General features: G+C 38.5%; 1 protein-coding gene across 6 annotated transcripts in view; it reads left to right on the top strand.

The window, feature by feature from the left end:
* Positions 1-14,523, top strand: part of PREX1 (phosphatidylinositol-3,4,5-trisphosphate dependent Rac exchange factor 1) — a 171,796-nt gene extending 157,273 nt beyond the window's left edge. For 3 of the 6 annotated variants that reach the window (XM_062589097.1, XM_062589096.1, XM_062589095.1), the window contains exons 27-40: positions 780-868; positions 1,274-1,356; positions 1,975-2,077; positions 3,490-3,618; positions 4,265-4,306; positions 6,152-6,369; positions 7,488-7,587; positions 8,271-8,414; positions 8,985-9,099; positions 9,549-9,615; positions 10,360-10,547; positions 11,260-11,362; positions 12,006-12,073; positions 13,076-14,523. In XM_062589097.1, the coding sequence (XP_062445081.1) occupies positions 780-868; positions 1,274-1,356; positions 1,975-2,077; positions 3,490-3,618; positions 4,265-4,306; positions 6,152-6,369; positions 7,488-7,587; positions 8,271-8,414; positions 8,985-9,099; positions 9,549-9,615; positions 10,360-10,547; positions 11,260-11,362; positions 12,006-12,073; positions 13,076-13,118 (1,492 nt within the window). In that variant the 3' untranslated portion in view covers positions 13,119-14,523. The remainder of the gene's footprint in view (positions 1-779; positions 869-1,273; positions 1,357-1,974; positions 2,078-3,489; positions 3,619-4,264; positions 4,307-6,151; positions 6,370-7,487; positions 7,588-8,270; positions 8,415-8,984; positions 9,100-9,548; positions 9,616-10,359; positions 10,548-11,259; positions 11,363-12,005; positions 12,074-13,075) is intronic. The other 3 variants (XM_062589099.1, XM_062589098.1, XM_062589100.1) reach the window with 2 other exon arrangements.
* Positions 14,524-15,056: the final 533 nt, after the last annotated feature.

Here is a 15,056-nt window from a genome sequence, read left to right as displayed (position 1 = left end):
CTTCTGAGTCCAAAAAAACAGAGTAAGAGCCAATCTTTATGGAGAATTTTGTAGGTGTTACGTTGGGCTTGTACTATTCAAAGCACGTGTCATTTACCTAGAAGAGGGCAGTCCAAAATCTGTAGCTTTTTAATCAGTTTTATTAAATTATGATTAGTTAGTGTAAACTGAACTTTAAATGGAGGAGATTCATGCTAGAATTTTTACTGCATGGAGCCAGCACTGATGTGAAGCCAACAGAAGTGAGTCTTCTGCTCCCTGAGACAGCGTTAGGTTCTGTCATGCCTGGTTCTCCAATGGTATAGATTCCTTAGATGTCCTCTCCCATCTCCAATATCTGTGCTGAAATTGGATGATGTGATATCCTGAGATCTGGTAACTAACACTGGGTTCTGTTGAGGTTCAAATTCATAGAATATAATTATTCTTCCCCTAGTCTGTTTTCCTAGGGCATCTTTAATGATGCAAACCAAATGAGGCCTGTGGTGGGAAGTTCATTTTCATTCTTTATAGGATCTATAAATATATAGGATCTATATAATCTAGCCAATATATTAAGCATTGGGTGGTTATAACAAATGGAAAAAGACATCCTCTTACAATGCCAGCCCATGAGGCCTTGTGTGCTGGTTGTTCTGCATGTAATGGGGCTTTCTCTTGTATACGCCTAAGAGAAATATTTTTGACAATTGCAGTGTTAGTAAAAATAGAATGATGATGTATTAGAGACTGGGTGTGAGGACAACTTTTTTAAACACCTTCTTTGCTTTTCTTTCTAGTGAATGTAACAGTAACCGGGATTCAGTGTTGTCCTACACCAGTGTACGGAGTAATAGCTCTTACTTAGGTAGCGACGAGATGGGATCAGGTGAGTATATACATAGGTAACAGACATACTTCTCATACCAGACCCTTTACTAGGGTCTTTGCTAATCTTAAGCAATTGCATGTTTAAGTTGCAAAGGTAGTTTCTTCAAAACTAATCACAATATGAAGAGATAGATATATGTTCATTTTCTCATGAACCATGGTAAATTTGGAATATGGAAGAGATATCAGGCAGAGATAAGCTTCTTTAGGTTTTGGACATTTGTATAATATGAAAAATCATGAATATTTTGATGTATTAGTTATAGAAAAACCTCCTGAGCTACCATTTTGTCTTCAACAATCATTCTTTACCCATTCCAGTGTGAACATATGCTTGTGTCATGACCTCATCACAGCTTATTTTAGTAAGAAACTTAAAAGTGTTTCATCTTCCCTTTATTAGGGGATGAGCTTCCCAATGATATGAGGATTCCTTTAGACAAACAAGACAAACTTCATGGCTGTCTGGAACATCTTTTTAACCAGGTCTGTAAACCATTATTAATACACTTATTATTAATAAGTATTGTGTGCTCTTTATCAACGTCAAGAGAGGAGATTAGAAGTATCAGACTGTTTAATTAAATCATGTTTTGAGGGAAGGTAATCTAATAAGATTTTGGAGTATAGCGTAAGTAAACAGATTATAGGACAGCTTGAGAAAGCAATTTCATCAACATTCAAGTTACCTTGTGTGATTAAGGTAAGGTTGGCCTACCTTATATAAGGCATTAGATTAAGGGGGAAAAAAAGCTTTGATGAAATGGAAGAGACAGCAGAACTCTAATACCTTGTGTGATCAAGATGGACCTAATATATGGATACTAGGAGAGCCTACAAGTTTACCCAGCATACGTCTTTTTAGATGTATAGCATCAGTTGAATCATTTTGTATTGCCTTTGATCTCTTCAACATGTAGGTCATTACTTGTCTATGTATTATGCGAGTTCCTGGTTGGAATAGCATTTGCTAATGGAGGAACGTTTATAGAAAGCATTCCAGAATCAAGCAGTGTAATGGCTTTTGCATTTTCCCATAACAGTTCTGTCCAAATTTTCTTCTGCGAGTCTTACTAGCACTGATTGAAAATATTCCTATTGTAGGTTGATGCAATCAATGCACTTCTAAAAGGACCAATAATAAGTAAGGCCTTTGAAGAAACCAAGCACTTTCCAATGGACCATAGTTTGCAAGGTAAAGAAAAAGGTTGGTTGTATTTCATAATATGGTTTCCTAAGACTGAACAGCTTAACATGAATGTACACAGGCTGTATGGCCGTATGGGGTTACTTCAACTATGCAGTCATACTGACAGGGCACATTAATAACTGCTGCCATGTCTGACCACTGCAATTTTGCATCCTTAACAGGTTATTTTTACATGAATTCCTTCTAAAATGCACAGAGCACTTTTCTGTAATAGATTTCTGAATCCTCATAGCTCCTTCATAAGTCTTCAAGCCTATCCTTTGATGTAAACACAGACATACATCTCAAAAGGTACAAAGGAGAGAGAGGTCAGATTCAAGGAAAATGAACACTCTTGATAAGCTGATGAGGGACTGATCACTGTAGATCTGAGCTACCATGAAGTTCTGCCTGAGTTTGCTTAATGAATTATTCTTCTTTTCTTCAGAGATGGGTAATTGCCAGAGTAAACTCATCCTCACATGACGTTCATTTTGAAAACTGAGTCCCATAGAGAGCAAATAAATGATATTGTGTTTTGTTTTTCCTCAGGGAGCATGATGAGACTTTGGCCTTAATGGGTTTGAGGCCCAGGATGTGGTTTCTTCTCTCTCTTAAATACACAGGACTTTATTTTCTGAACATTTGCTGCATTTCCTTTCTCAATTGAAATCTGAACCTTTTCCCTCTATTCTATACTTCAGGTATTGTTGTCATGGGTGCCCCCTACCTTTATAAGCTCTATTTTCAGGTACAGAGGCAAAATCTAGAAAACATTTTTTTCTGCTGCCAAAAACAGCTCCTATTTGTTCACATAAACTCATCTTTACAAAACATTCACATTTATGTAGAATATATTAGTCTTTCCATGCACTGTTTGAACAAGGTGAGGAATTAATGGCCACCCTATGTTCACTTCGTTTATTTTTTTTTTCTTAAGTCTCATTTATTACAACTAGATAAATTCCAGTGAGTGTTTTAGCTAACTGAAGTAAACTGATGATCCCACATTCATCTCACTAAGGAACAGACAATCCCTGCTAACATTCAGCTGGAATCCTGGACCAAAGTAACTGTTTAATACAATCCCTAGCTACAACAGACACCTTTCAGTGATGAATGGAAATTTGAATGCTATCCTATTGCTGTTCATCAGCAGCTTTTTGGCTCAGTTTTTCTTCATTTCTCTGTCTGTTTTACCACCAATGACAGGACATTTGGCTTAGCTAATTAGCTAATTGTCCTGCATAATTAAATAGTTAGCTTCCATCAGATGATAGAAAAGCCGAATATTTCGTACCTTCTCATCAGTATTATCAAATGTGAGAGCTGCTGTATCTTCGCTTATACCTGTGTGCACATTAAAACTAATAAGCCATTCTCAGTTATGTAGCATTTCCTTAATGGCTAACAAACTCCATTTCTTCTAGAATTTAAACAGAAGGAAGAAACAACAGTTAGGTGTCGGAATAATATTCAAGCCAGCATTCAAGAAGATCCATGGAACCTTCCACTGCGCATCAAGAACCTTGTTGAAATCATACAAAAACATGTGGAAGGTCTGTGAATAGGGAAAGGTTTGTTATCAGCTTCTGGGAGAAAAGATAGCCCTTATGTGATTAGGTCAAGTAGTTCAATTTATCTCAATATGCAATAAGGATACAGACCACTGGATTCTAAAGAACAGATAAAACAAGTGACTGTACACAAAGTTCCAGTGCTGTATGATAGCATCTCACCTATGCACTAAATGACTGCAAAGAATTTTCTCTCCCTTATTTTATCAGTCCATTCGGACAGAATAGTGAGAGATGGCTGGTATATTCTAAAATCTTAATCAGCTACTACAGCATCCTAAACCATTGCAGTCAGGTTGAATTGGAATAGGCAGGCTGAATCAGATGATGTATATACTTGAGTGCAAAGCACTGGACAGCAGTCGCTTCCTTAGAGATTCAGCTACATGTGCAATTTGCTTCCAATAATTCATGGTAGTTAATGGAGCATTTAGCCTATAAAAGCCTTTGATTTACACCTTTTTTTCTTCTTCTATCATGAAGTTGTCCATAGGGGCTACTAGAATAAATAGAAATGACCATGCAATGGGTTGAGAGGGGCAGGCAGTGTGGGGAATGAAGAGACAGTTAAATGTAATCAATTCTACTGCAGTATCATGTTGACTAGAGTTTTTCTTAATTGTTTTAGATGGGAAGAATCAGCTGCTTTTGGCCTTGTTAAAATGTACAGGTAAGGGGGTTTGATTTTCTATATTAGTACAAAGCATATATACAGAGGTCCCTAGTATTTATAGCTTTTCATGCTTGTGCATACATATCTGAGGTATTTTTTTCTTGGTATTTAGTTTTTGTCCTGGCATTTTAGGCTAACATTTCTTGTATTGCTCATCTAGGGCTGCCTTTTCATGCATCTGTCACCTGGTCTTCAGTTTTCATTGTTTCAGCTCACTTCAGGCTGCTGTGTCACCTGGCAGGTGCTTATGTTACACACACAAACACCATTTTCTTCTTCCTGTCTTTATCTTCTTCTTTTTGTACAATCCTCGTTCCCAGATGGCCTGTGCTATTTCCTGCTGTGTGAGGGCATGCAGCAAAAGTGAGACCTATTGCACAACTTTCTGTAAGATCGTGGACCCTGTCATCTTTCCAAACAAGGCAGGCACATTAGGTGTTAGGATTGTGTATACTGAAATTATAGCCAGGAGCAGATTAAGAATGGAAATATGCAGGCAGCACATAAATACATTGTGAGCACCATTAATGTGTTATCACACACAAAACATTGTGTTGGCAGATCAACGGACTAGCCTTTTCCAGGAGTGAATGTGCAGTCATTTTTGCAGTTGAAACATCTACTTGGTGTATTTTTGTTTGAAAATGAGGTAATAAATAACTACAAAAGGCTGCCGGTATTTCACTGTGCCAGGCTTGATTCTCAAGTCTTCATAGAATAATAATGAAATTAGTATGGCTGTGAACAAGCTCTTTGCTGCCGCCAGTGCTGGCCCACGAGTCTGTCCAAACCAGCCTCTGGTGTCAGTCTCGTGCCCATAAAGGCTGTTTTTAGTGATAGCAGATACAGTGATCCCGGAAGCCTCTACCTGTGCCCCGTCTCGTGCAACATTTTCAGGAACATCTGCTGAAAAGAATGGAGAAGCAGATGGCACCAAACTGGTTGCACCAGCTTTATGGCACCAGGGATCCCTTCATCTTGAGGACAGGTCTCAGCGCTCTTTGTCTTACTTCCAGCAGTACAGACGGGACTTGCCCTTAGGCTGGGGATATGGCCCAGGGCCTGGAGCCCGTAAGTCAGCCTATTGTGGTCAGTGCTTTATAAAAATAATCCAAATCTTCAAAGCCTCGGGGGGAACGCTGCCTTGGCAATGAGAGACTGCAGTGCCCCAGTGCCTTCTGGAGGAGCCCAGGGTGCTTGGGAAGTAGCTCTTCACTTATTCATGTGCCTCTTTGGCCTGCAATCCCCTTAAGTGTGACGAGGTTGATTTGACCAGCATGTGGCTGCCTGGCAGGCTGACTGGAAGCAAAGTTAACACAGGGGAAAGTCTCCCAGGAAACATAACACAATTGGTAATGTATGGCAAGTCCAGTTAATGCATTAAGCATATGGGAAGCCCACAAAATACAGATGGATGGAGGGGAAGATGAATCTCTAATAGCCCAGGAGCGAAGTAAATGACAGAGACCCCCTTTCATGAATTCTGTTGTTTCTATAAACAGAAGAAGGAGGGAATCAGTCCAGATATGGCACTAAAGAGTTACAGGGGCACTTGCACAGCTCCTCCCAATCAGAAGAATGAACATGCAGATGGGAAAGGGAAAATAAACAGATGAGTTGACTGGAAAATTTTCAAAGATGCATGTACCCCAGCTATGCTGTCGTTATCTCTGCACCCAGGTCACGCAGGGAGAAGAGGTTATCTGTAAAGTCATCTGTGCAAAGCTGCTGCAGAAGCCAAGTGCCATGCACACAAATACATACAAACTGCCTCTTTGGCAGTGAGATTAAAGACAAATATATTCCTCACGACTTTTGTGCTTCTCTCCCTTTCTCTGGCAGATACTGAGCTACAGCTGAGACGTGATGCCATCTTCTGTCAGTCTCTTGTTGCTGCTATTTGCACCTTTTCGGAACAGTTACTGGCTGCTCTCAACTACCGATACAACAACAACGGGGAATACGAAGAGAGCAGCCGAGATGCCAGCAGAAAATGGCTAGAACAGATAGCAGCCACTGGCGTTTTACTGAACTACCAGTCCCTGCTCTCCCCTGCTGTGGTAAGATGAGGAGTTGTGGCCCCCTTGGGCCTGTTTGTGTTTGCCTCTGTGCTTCTCCCCCAACTCACAGTGCAGCTCAAGCCCTTCCGTCTAGCAGCACACGAGACTCATTGCAGCAGCCTCAGGAGAGTCTCGCTGCTGTCAGCCACGTCCCAGTATTTTCATCTCTTTCCAAATAGTGGACCACTGCCACATTAGAGCGCTACAGGCATCAGTCTGCCATAGTATTTTGGAGTCATTTGTTGTATGTATGGAGGATTTAGTGCTCAGTTGCTGGTGAAGTGTATGTGTCCTGCCCTCTTCTGGTGAAAAAAAAATACATTTCAACTTGTAGGTAAAAAAGTTCAGAATGTTTCTAGAACTCCAAACAATGTGGAAATCTGTGTTTTTGTTAATACACTGACTGTTTTTTGTTGTTGTTGTTTTGTTTGGTTTTGTTTTACAATAGATAGGCTACAGTCTCTCACAGATAGTTCTGTAGTGCTGTGATTTGAGCCTAAGCCAGATGCACCGTATCTAAGGAGGAGAGGAACAGATCTTGTACAATTCATCTATACCTAATGGACAGCAAATCTATAGCTGCAGTATATAAGCTACAGTAACTGTAACAATGATAAAGAAAAAAGAAGCATTAAAAAGGGAAATAGCTCTGACTCTATAGAGAAGCCATACTTTTTTGCGCTTTGTTAAAGAGTGAGTTTTCAAATACAGTCCAAACCACATGCATAAGCAACTGCATTATTCCTTCACATTAAATGGAACATATGGATGTTTCTTGCACAGTAACTTATAGACTGTTCTGTGGGCTTTTTTATGTTTGTAGATACAGGGTAAAGTTTAGAGAAAAAAATCTCTCAAAAATTCCTCAGTCCTTAAACCTCTCTGCTGTCTGCAAAACCCATCAAATGACCCATCTAAGCAGAGGGTAGCAAAGCTCATACCACACAGTGAAAGAGCCATCGGTAATTACCTGTCTGGGACGGAGTTAATGGAGAGCTGCATATTATACTCTACTAAGTCTCTTGATTCAAAGCACTGAAGTAGTGACTATGCTTTCCTGCCTTCCGTCCCCTTCTGCTAGATGACAACCTATTTGTGTCTGCTTCTCTGCCCTACAGAAGGAGGAGCGTACCATGCTAGAAGATAGCCAGGTCACTCTGACTGAACTGGACAAAGTTGCCTTTTATTTCAAGCAGCTGGATGAAAGTCTTGTAGCAAGTGAGTGGTCTCCATTTCTTTGAAGTTCTTTTCTCTTATTTGTATTACGGGTTTACATCCTCCATGATTATAGATCTGTGAGACGATGTCAGTCCTGAGTGTCAGTCTGTGTCATGTCACTACTAAGCAGCTTCTCTGAAGCACTGTTGCATCCCCGAGCTTCCACTGTGTACACACAGCAAAGCGGGACCGACAGTACAGGACGCGAGTGGCACAGTTGGTGATTCAGAGCTATGTGCCAGTGTTCCTCACCTATGTGATTTTTGCATGTGGAGAGATGTGACAAATGATGGGCAGTTATTCATAATGTGACAGATATTCATAATTCAGCAGACTGTCTAAGGTAGAAGGACTGTCGTTCCCTACCCTTCCTGTGTCCTATATCCTACCCTGCCAGATCTCTCTCTCCACACTTACTGACTATAAGCTGCTATGGAACATGAAGGGATTTTACTTATTAAGCATGCTTACTGCAGTAGCATCAAACATCATGTTAGGTCATGCTAGCTATGTCTTGTAAGTGCAATTGTTCAGTCTGCTTTCTCCAATTACAGACTCTCTCATACTCATCTAATGGAGGAGATGTGAAATGCCATTAGATAATCTGACAAATTTGGACAACAGTCTTTTCGTATTTTTCCTGCCCTGGTAAAGCAGCAAGTGTTTTATCTTTATTTCTCCAGATACTCATGTCTTCTACCATATCGAAGGAAGTCGTCAGGCCTTGAAGGTTATCTTTTATCTTGACAGCTACTACTTCTCCAAACTGCCTTCTCGGTTTCAGAATGGGGGAAGCTTGAAATTACACACGGTGCTCTTTACAAAAGGTATCTATAAAAAGCTTTCTTGAGAAGAATAAACTAACTGATGATATCAAAAGATATGAAGTAAAGAATGACCATGTTCTTATCATAACACAGCTAACAACTGCAAACATATTTAAGAACCAGATGCTTTTATTCTGGGAAGACCTGGAGAGTGCTAGAAGTTACAGTAAGGCACAGTCATGAGAACAAGATTTGCCTCTTCTGAGCTTTTTTGTGCCTTCCCATAAAGTTCCAGGTTACAGTTAGAGACATTATATTGGACTAGATCGACAGTCTGATCTAGTATGATCTCTCCTGTGTTCCCAGGGTATAGACAAATGTTTTTAAAAGCATACATCATGACAGAATCATCTGGGTGGGAAATCAGAGAACATTGACTAGCACATGTAAATAATAAGCAAATATTCACACTGTGATGTAACACTGGAGATTTCCTTCGAGAGGATATTAGTAGGGAGTAATTACTGTGAGTTTGTGCTACTTTCTGTGAAGGTCGCCTTTATGATACTAACAGTATATTAACAATTAAATTTAAAAAAAATAGATTTAGTAAAATGTTTTCTCCACCAGCTCTGGAGAGTATGGAGGGGCAATCACAACCAGCTGGCTCATCTCTAGAAGAACTTCCACAGCAAATTAATGGTATCTCGCTTGAAAAAGTGCAGCAATATTACCGTAAACTCAGGTATTTCATGTTTTCCCTTCACCTTAAAAGACATTGAACAGAGCATTCTTTGCTAAAGACCTTAAAACAAATGGAAGAGATATCCCTTCCTGATAATTTCATGTCTTGTACAAATATGTTTCTCTGAGATCCTCACTACATGGGAAACCTCTTAATTTTTTTCCCACAGTCAAGCTTGTTCTGGAATAGTGCACTGTATGGAAATAAATCCCCATCTAATTTGACTTGAAAGTTTTGAGCAGAGCTAAAATTACATAAGAAGGGAATTTTCAGAATATTGCAGTAAGATTCTGTAAATTACTGCAATTTAAGGACTTCAGTAAGAAAGCAGATCTTGAATGACTAGACTTTTATCATAGCATTCTCAGACGTTTTATAAAAAGCAGTTGTACCTGTGTGCTTGAAATGAGAATCATCAGCTAATGTAGTTCTTACTGGCCTTTTTGCAGGACATTTTACTTGGAGAGGTCAAACTTGCCCACTGATTCCACTACTACAGCAGTGAAGATTGACCAGGTATTATTCTTTTTTACTTCTGCATGGCTTAGTCTTTAAAATCCCAGTTGTGGGCCAGGATTCCCATGTGCCAGACCTGTGCAGATCCAAAAGTCATTTAAAAAATGTTTTCTGCTCTAAAAAAGTAATCTGAATTTCCCTGAGGCTTGGCTACAGTTCTTTTGTCTAGAAGTAAATGTGGCAAACTGGGCCAGACAAAAAAATCTTTTAACCTAGGCACTGGTAAGATTCCCTATCACCCTGATTGCCTCTGCTAAATAAGGTATCTGATGCTAGACAAAATTAATTTTCCTCTCCCATAGATACATGAACAAACATTCAATTTGCAAGTTATGCTTTGTTCACAATTACAGAAGAAAACCACATGAAAATAGTACTTCCCAATATTCATCTAAAGGCAGTCTGTCTAACTGGGACATATATGTGAATATATACATGAAAGATAGACATAAATACTACTGCAGTGAAGACAAATCAGAGACTGTCTTTGTAATAGGTAGTTTACAATGTATATTACCATGTGATTTATGATCATTTGCAAAAAATCTTCCCAAAACTCAGTTGTCGTTTGTATTTTTTTCACTTCCAAAGTTCATAAAATATTCTAAATTCTGTTACTTTGTGACATCTGCTCTTGTGCAGATTTAAGGTATTGTGCTTAGACATAGGATAAAGTATTGTAATCATCTTTAGAAATGAAGGAGTAAATATGCCATTGATGCATTTTTTTATTGCTTTGTTTAGCTTATTCGCCCTATTAATGCAATGGATGAGCTTTGCAGGCTGATGAAGTCTTTTATTAATACAAAACCCACCCAGTCAGGATATTCCAGCAATAGTACATCAGGAGCTGGGCTGCTGCCTATATCTTCAGAGCTCTGTTATCGACTCGGAGCCTGTCAGATTACGATGTGCAGCACTGGGATGCAGAGGTGAGATTTAACAAATGTGCATGGTACTGCTGTGATGAGAACTTTTTTCCTCTCTAGAAATGTGAGCACATATTTCATTTCTTCAAAGCAATAGAAAAATAGAAACTGAGGAAGGGAACCTTCCTCAGGGCCCATAGGGACCCAACTCTACTATCATTCTTATTTTAGAGTAGGTTATAACTTTTAATACTTTTTTTTAATAATTAGCACTTTTATGTTCTAATAACATCCACCAGTACAATTGACTGAGCAAGCTCATTGCACGTAACTTTTAGTCAACCTCGTCTTTACTCACACACTGAAAATCCAGAAAGTTTCTCCTAAATAGCATTATAATCTTGGCATATGCAAGCTTTGATTCCACACATACCACAGTTTTTCCAGTGACTCAACACCAACAAGTATAGAATAGATTCATTTGTGAATCATTCGTGATCTTTGCATGATTCAATGCAGAAGAGCAGCAAAACATAGCCCTGTGGTAGCAATGTAAGAGACTCCAACAACTGCAGTATCTAGGTGTACTGAGACTGAAAATGAGTGACTGAGATCATTATATAGGTTTTTAAGTAAAAAAAGCTAAGAAGTAAATATAAAAACAGTAGATAATAGAAGTCCTATATAACAGATTAGTGTCCTACAAGATATACATGTATATTTATACATTTTTAAATATGATTTGTGATTTAATATTCTTTATTCCCGTGTCCAGAAGCACATTGAGCGTGTCCCTGGAGCAGGCAGCCATACTGGCTCGAAGTCATGGACTTTTGCCCAAGTGTATCATGCAAGCTACGGACATCATGCGAAAGCAGGTAAGTATTTGGATCTATGTGTCTGCTGCATGGCACCATCTTCATTCCAATAGCATCACTGTACAAACACCAATTTGTTTCTCTGTGGCACTGCATTTTGTGCGCTACTTGCCATGTAGCCAAACATCTAGTAATGTCTGAACAGCTAAAAATATATTCAGCAGAAACAAACTCATGCATATACAGCCAATACAGCAATTAAAATATATTAGTCAATGTATATTATTTAAAAATATACATTTTAAATGTACATTTTACATTTAAATGTAATGTAACATCATTACATTTACATTAGCATCTACCTTGCTGTTTAGCAAGCATGTGCCTTGATGTTTAGAAAGTAGAGGCTATGCGGTATATTTAAGGTAATTTTGGTTTATACAAAAAGCAAGGTCTTGATCACACAGTGTTAAATTGCAGAAATTCCCTCGTGCTAGACAGTAGTGCTTGTAAAGTGCTTTGGGACTAATTTCATCTTTTAAGTAAACACAGATGACTAATGTATCCACTCAATGTACTGCAAATCTTCTAAAAGTAGTTAATGGATTCTCAAATAAAAACCATATTCCTGTTACAATATTTTTCCCTGAGGATCAGACGCTTTATCGATATTCTCGGTACTATAAATTCTCTGTTTCCGTAGGGACCAAGGGTTGAAATCTCTGCCAAGAATCTCAAAGTGATGGACCAAATGCCACAGTGTGCACCCCGGTAGGTTATTATGTGCATTTTTTCTGAGTGCTGGTTTTAGGTTCCTGTACCACTCTAGGAGTTCCTGTAATAACCAAAGATCTCTTTAGTAGCAACAGAAGAAAAAAAAAAAAAAGAAAGAAAGAAAAATCCTGTTCTTCATCACTGTGCTAAACAAAGTGCCCTGCAGCTTGCAAAGCTTTGCTTCTAATACTTGGCAGGTCGTTAACTTCAAAGGATTCTGAAATTTTCTAAATAAAGGCATTGCTGAATGGGGAGAAGGGACCTTTTTTGGACAGTTGCTATGTGTTGGTAAAGCTAATGATTGACAGCCATCTGTCCTGAATTCCTGAATGGCAAATCTGACAGCAGATATGCAATGATAATTCACATAAACTACTACTTTGGCTATAGCCCTGTTGGGTATTTAGACTAGCTTGACGTTTTAGTTACTTACAGAAGAGCAGATTTAAGAGAAAGCACTTCAGGTCAGAGTAACCATCTAGTGATACAGCTTTAAAAAAGATCAGTTGCACAGGGTTTGGTCCAGGCTACAACTTTGAAAAATACTGCACATTTGTGAATCCTACTGTGTCTAATGGGAGCTGGAGATATTCACCATCTTTCTCTATGGGATATTTTTTTAAAAAAATACCTTTATTACTAAGAGCAGCATCTCTTTTTAGCCTATTTCCTCCAACTTCATATATCAGAGAAGAGGACGTTCTTTAATAAGCTGTAACAAATCATTTTTACACAATGGTAGGAACAAATTGTCATGATTTAGTCGATATAAATTATCAGAGAAACTGCTGCTTCTACTCCTGTTAATGGTATTGTTCACATGAAGAAGGCAAAACATTTCTGGCTTGTAAGAATAAGCACCGGAAAAGACCAGTAAGGTTTGTGCTATCCCTCCAGATAATGCTATTTGTTAGTATTTGCTAGTGCAAATCTCACATACTATGCTATTACTTTTTATTATCAAGACATTTAATACCATACTCTTAATCTGCCTTTAAGACTCTACAGGTTGTGCCAGCCACCTACAGATGGAGATTTATAAAAGTGAGAGACACACCCACATCATGGCATCATTAAAGCATTCAAGAGCAGCCCTGTCTGAGGACCCACGCCAACCAACGGTGATGGCGTTGAATCAAGAGAGGAAGAGTTCGTGCTCCGTTCTAGTAGGAGATGAACCTGCTGGACTCAGGCACCAAAAATCTGCCTTTGAACTCCTGCAGCACATGCAGGAATTCTTGTATTTCTTTGACTTGTTGAAGAAATTCTTGAAACAAATACTGCAGAGCTAAGATGGATGTTACTGCTGTTTGCCAGATGCCTGGAAAGATGGCAATTGTATGTCAAGTTTTACTGATGACTTGTTTGTGCTGCCACGTAGAAGTTGCGGACTTCAAGATATGGATCGGTTAAGAAAAACCAGAATGAAGCATATCTCTCCCCCTGTACTGCGTCTGGCATCCATTTAATTGCCAGCATAGTTTTGGTCAGTGGCCTTGAGCAGTAGCTTCCAAACACCACTTTTTAATGTACTGACCTGCACTTTCGAACAACGAATAGCACAATCCATGGTGTATGCAGATGTGAACATAAAGAATTTCTTCTGGAGTCATTTTCCACTTCATCCCAGTGAGAACCAATCTCTCTATGCTGCAGAGTATACATTCCATAATACTTCTTACCGTTACTTCATTTTACTTACTTAGCTTTCAGGTTTTGGATTAACTCTTTTTACTAATGCCCTATTATGTACTCTGGAAATACAGTAATATTTAAGAGGAGAGATTGGGAGTGAAGGATTTTAAAGGAAAAATGCAGTCTTATAATCTGATTATTTGAACAGATGTAGTTTTTAAAACAGGTCAGAAAAACTATACTTATTTATGTGGAGTGGAATATGTGTTTTGGATCATGTTATTATATATACAAGATTTAAATAAAAATTATATTGTTTAAAATGGGACCAATAGGCAATTACACAGCTACTCCCAGTTTACTGAAAGAAATCTACATTATTTAAAAAATCTTTCAATATTTAAGTAGTCTTTAATACAGTTATTAAGATGTATTAGGGATGCTTTTAAGTTAAAAGAAAAAAGGAACCATGTATATAATGTACTTTATTTTTTCTTGTTTGAAAAATGTTCTCCATCCTGTCAGTATTATCCTAAGCACAGTAATTTTTTTCTAGATTACTGGCTGAAAATAATTGCAACATGTCAGCAGTCTCAGGACAGAAATAATGTTCTTTTGGAGTGAGTGCCTTAATATGAACACCCATCCCTAACCTATTTCAGTAGTAGCGGGTGACAGAAGTAGAAGGGTGTATGGGAAACTATTCTGCTGTTTCTACACAGTCTCATTTAAAACAGATTACTGTTAGGCGATCCAGAAGCGCTTTGCAGTGATGTATATTCCAGAAAATAAAAGTTTGGGGTTTTTTTATTTGTGAGGCTTGCTTGTTTTTTAACCATCTTAATTTTATTTTATTAACATCCCACCTATTTCAAATATTGAATTAAAACTAGATTCTTTCTATTTGGCTGTGATGGTCTTCTAAATTTTTTGATCTACAAATCAGCACAAAAAAGTTGCTGTCAGGTTTGGGGCGCAGGGTATTCTGAACCGTGCTTCTTAGCTATTCACTCACAGACTGAAATAATTTGGGGAAGCAACTGCATTTGTTTCATCTTTTAACTATTTCTGCTGACCTACAGTAACCCGTTGCAGGGAGGTACGGAAACGCGTCGCTATACAGCTCTCAGATGCAAGGGTTTGTTACCGTTAGCCCTTCTGTCCTGCAGTAAGATCGGCAGAGCATTATTTCAATGCCGTTTCTGATCTGCTTGTTAATTTTAGAAGAGTTATTCTTGCCATTTGATGTTTGAAGAAGAAATGGATGTTTCTTTACTGAATCCACGATTTAAAATGAACTGTAATATTATCAAAACAAAATCTGTAGGAACACCCAAAAATAAAA

Source organism: Rhea pennata, chromosome 16 (assembly GCF_028389875.1).
Source record: "Rhea pennata isolate bPtePen1 chromosome 16, bPtePen1.pri, whole genome shotgun sequence".
NCBI lineage: Eukaryota > Metazoa > Chordata > Aves > Rheiformes > Rheidae > Rhea > Rhea pennata.
Note: the sequence above shows the minus strand (reverse complement) of the source record. Positions and strands in the feature narration are given on the sequence as shown.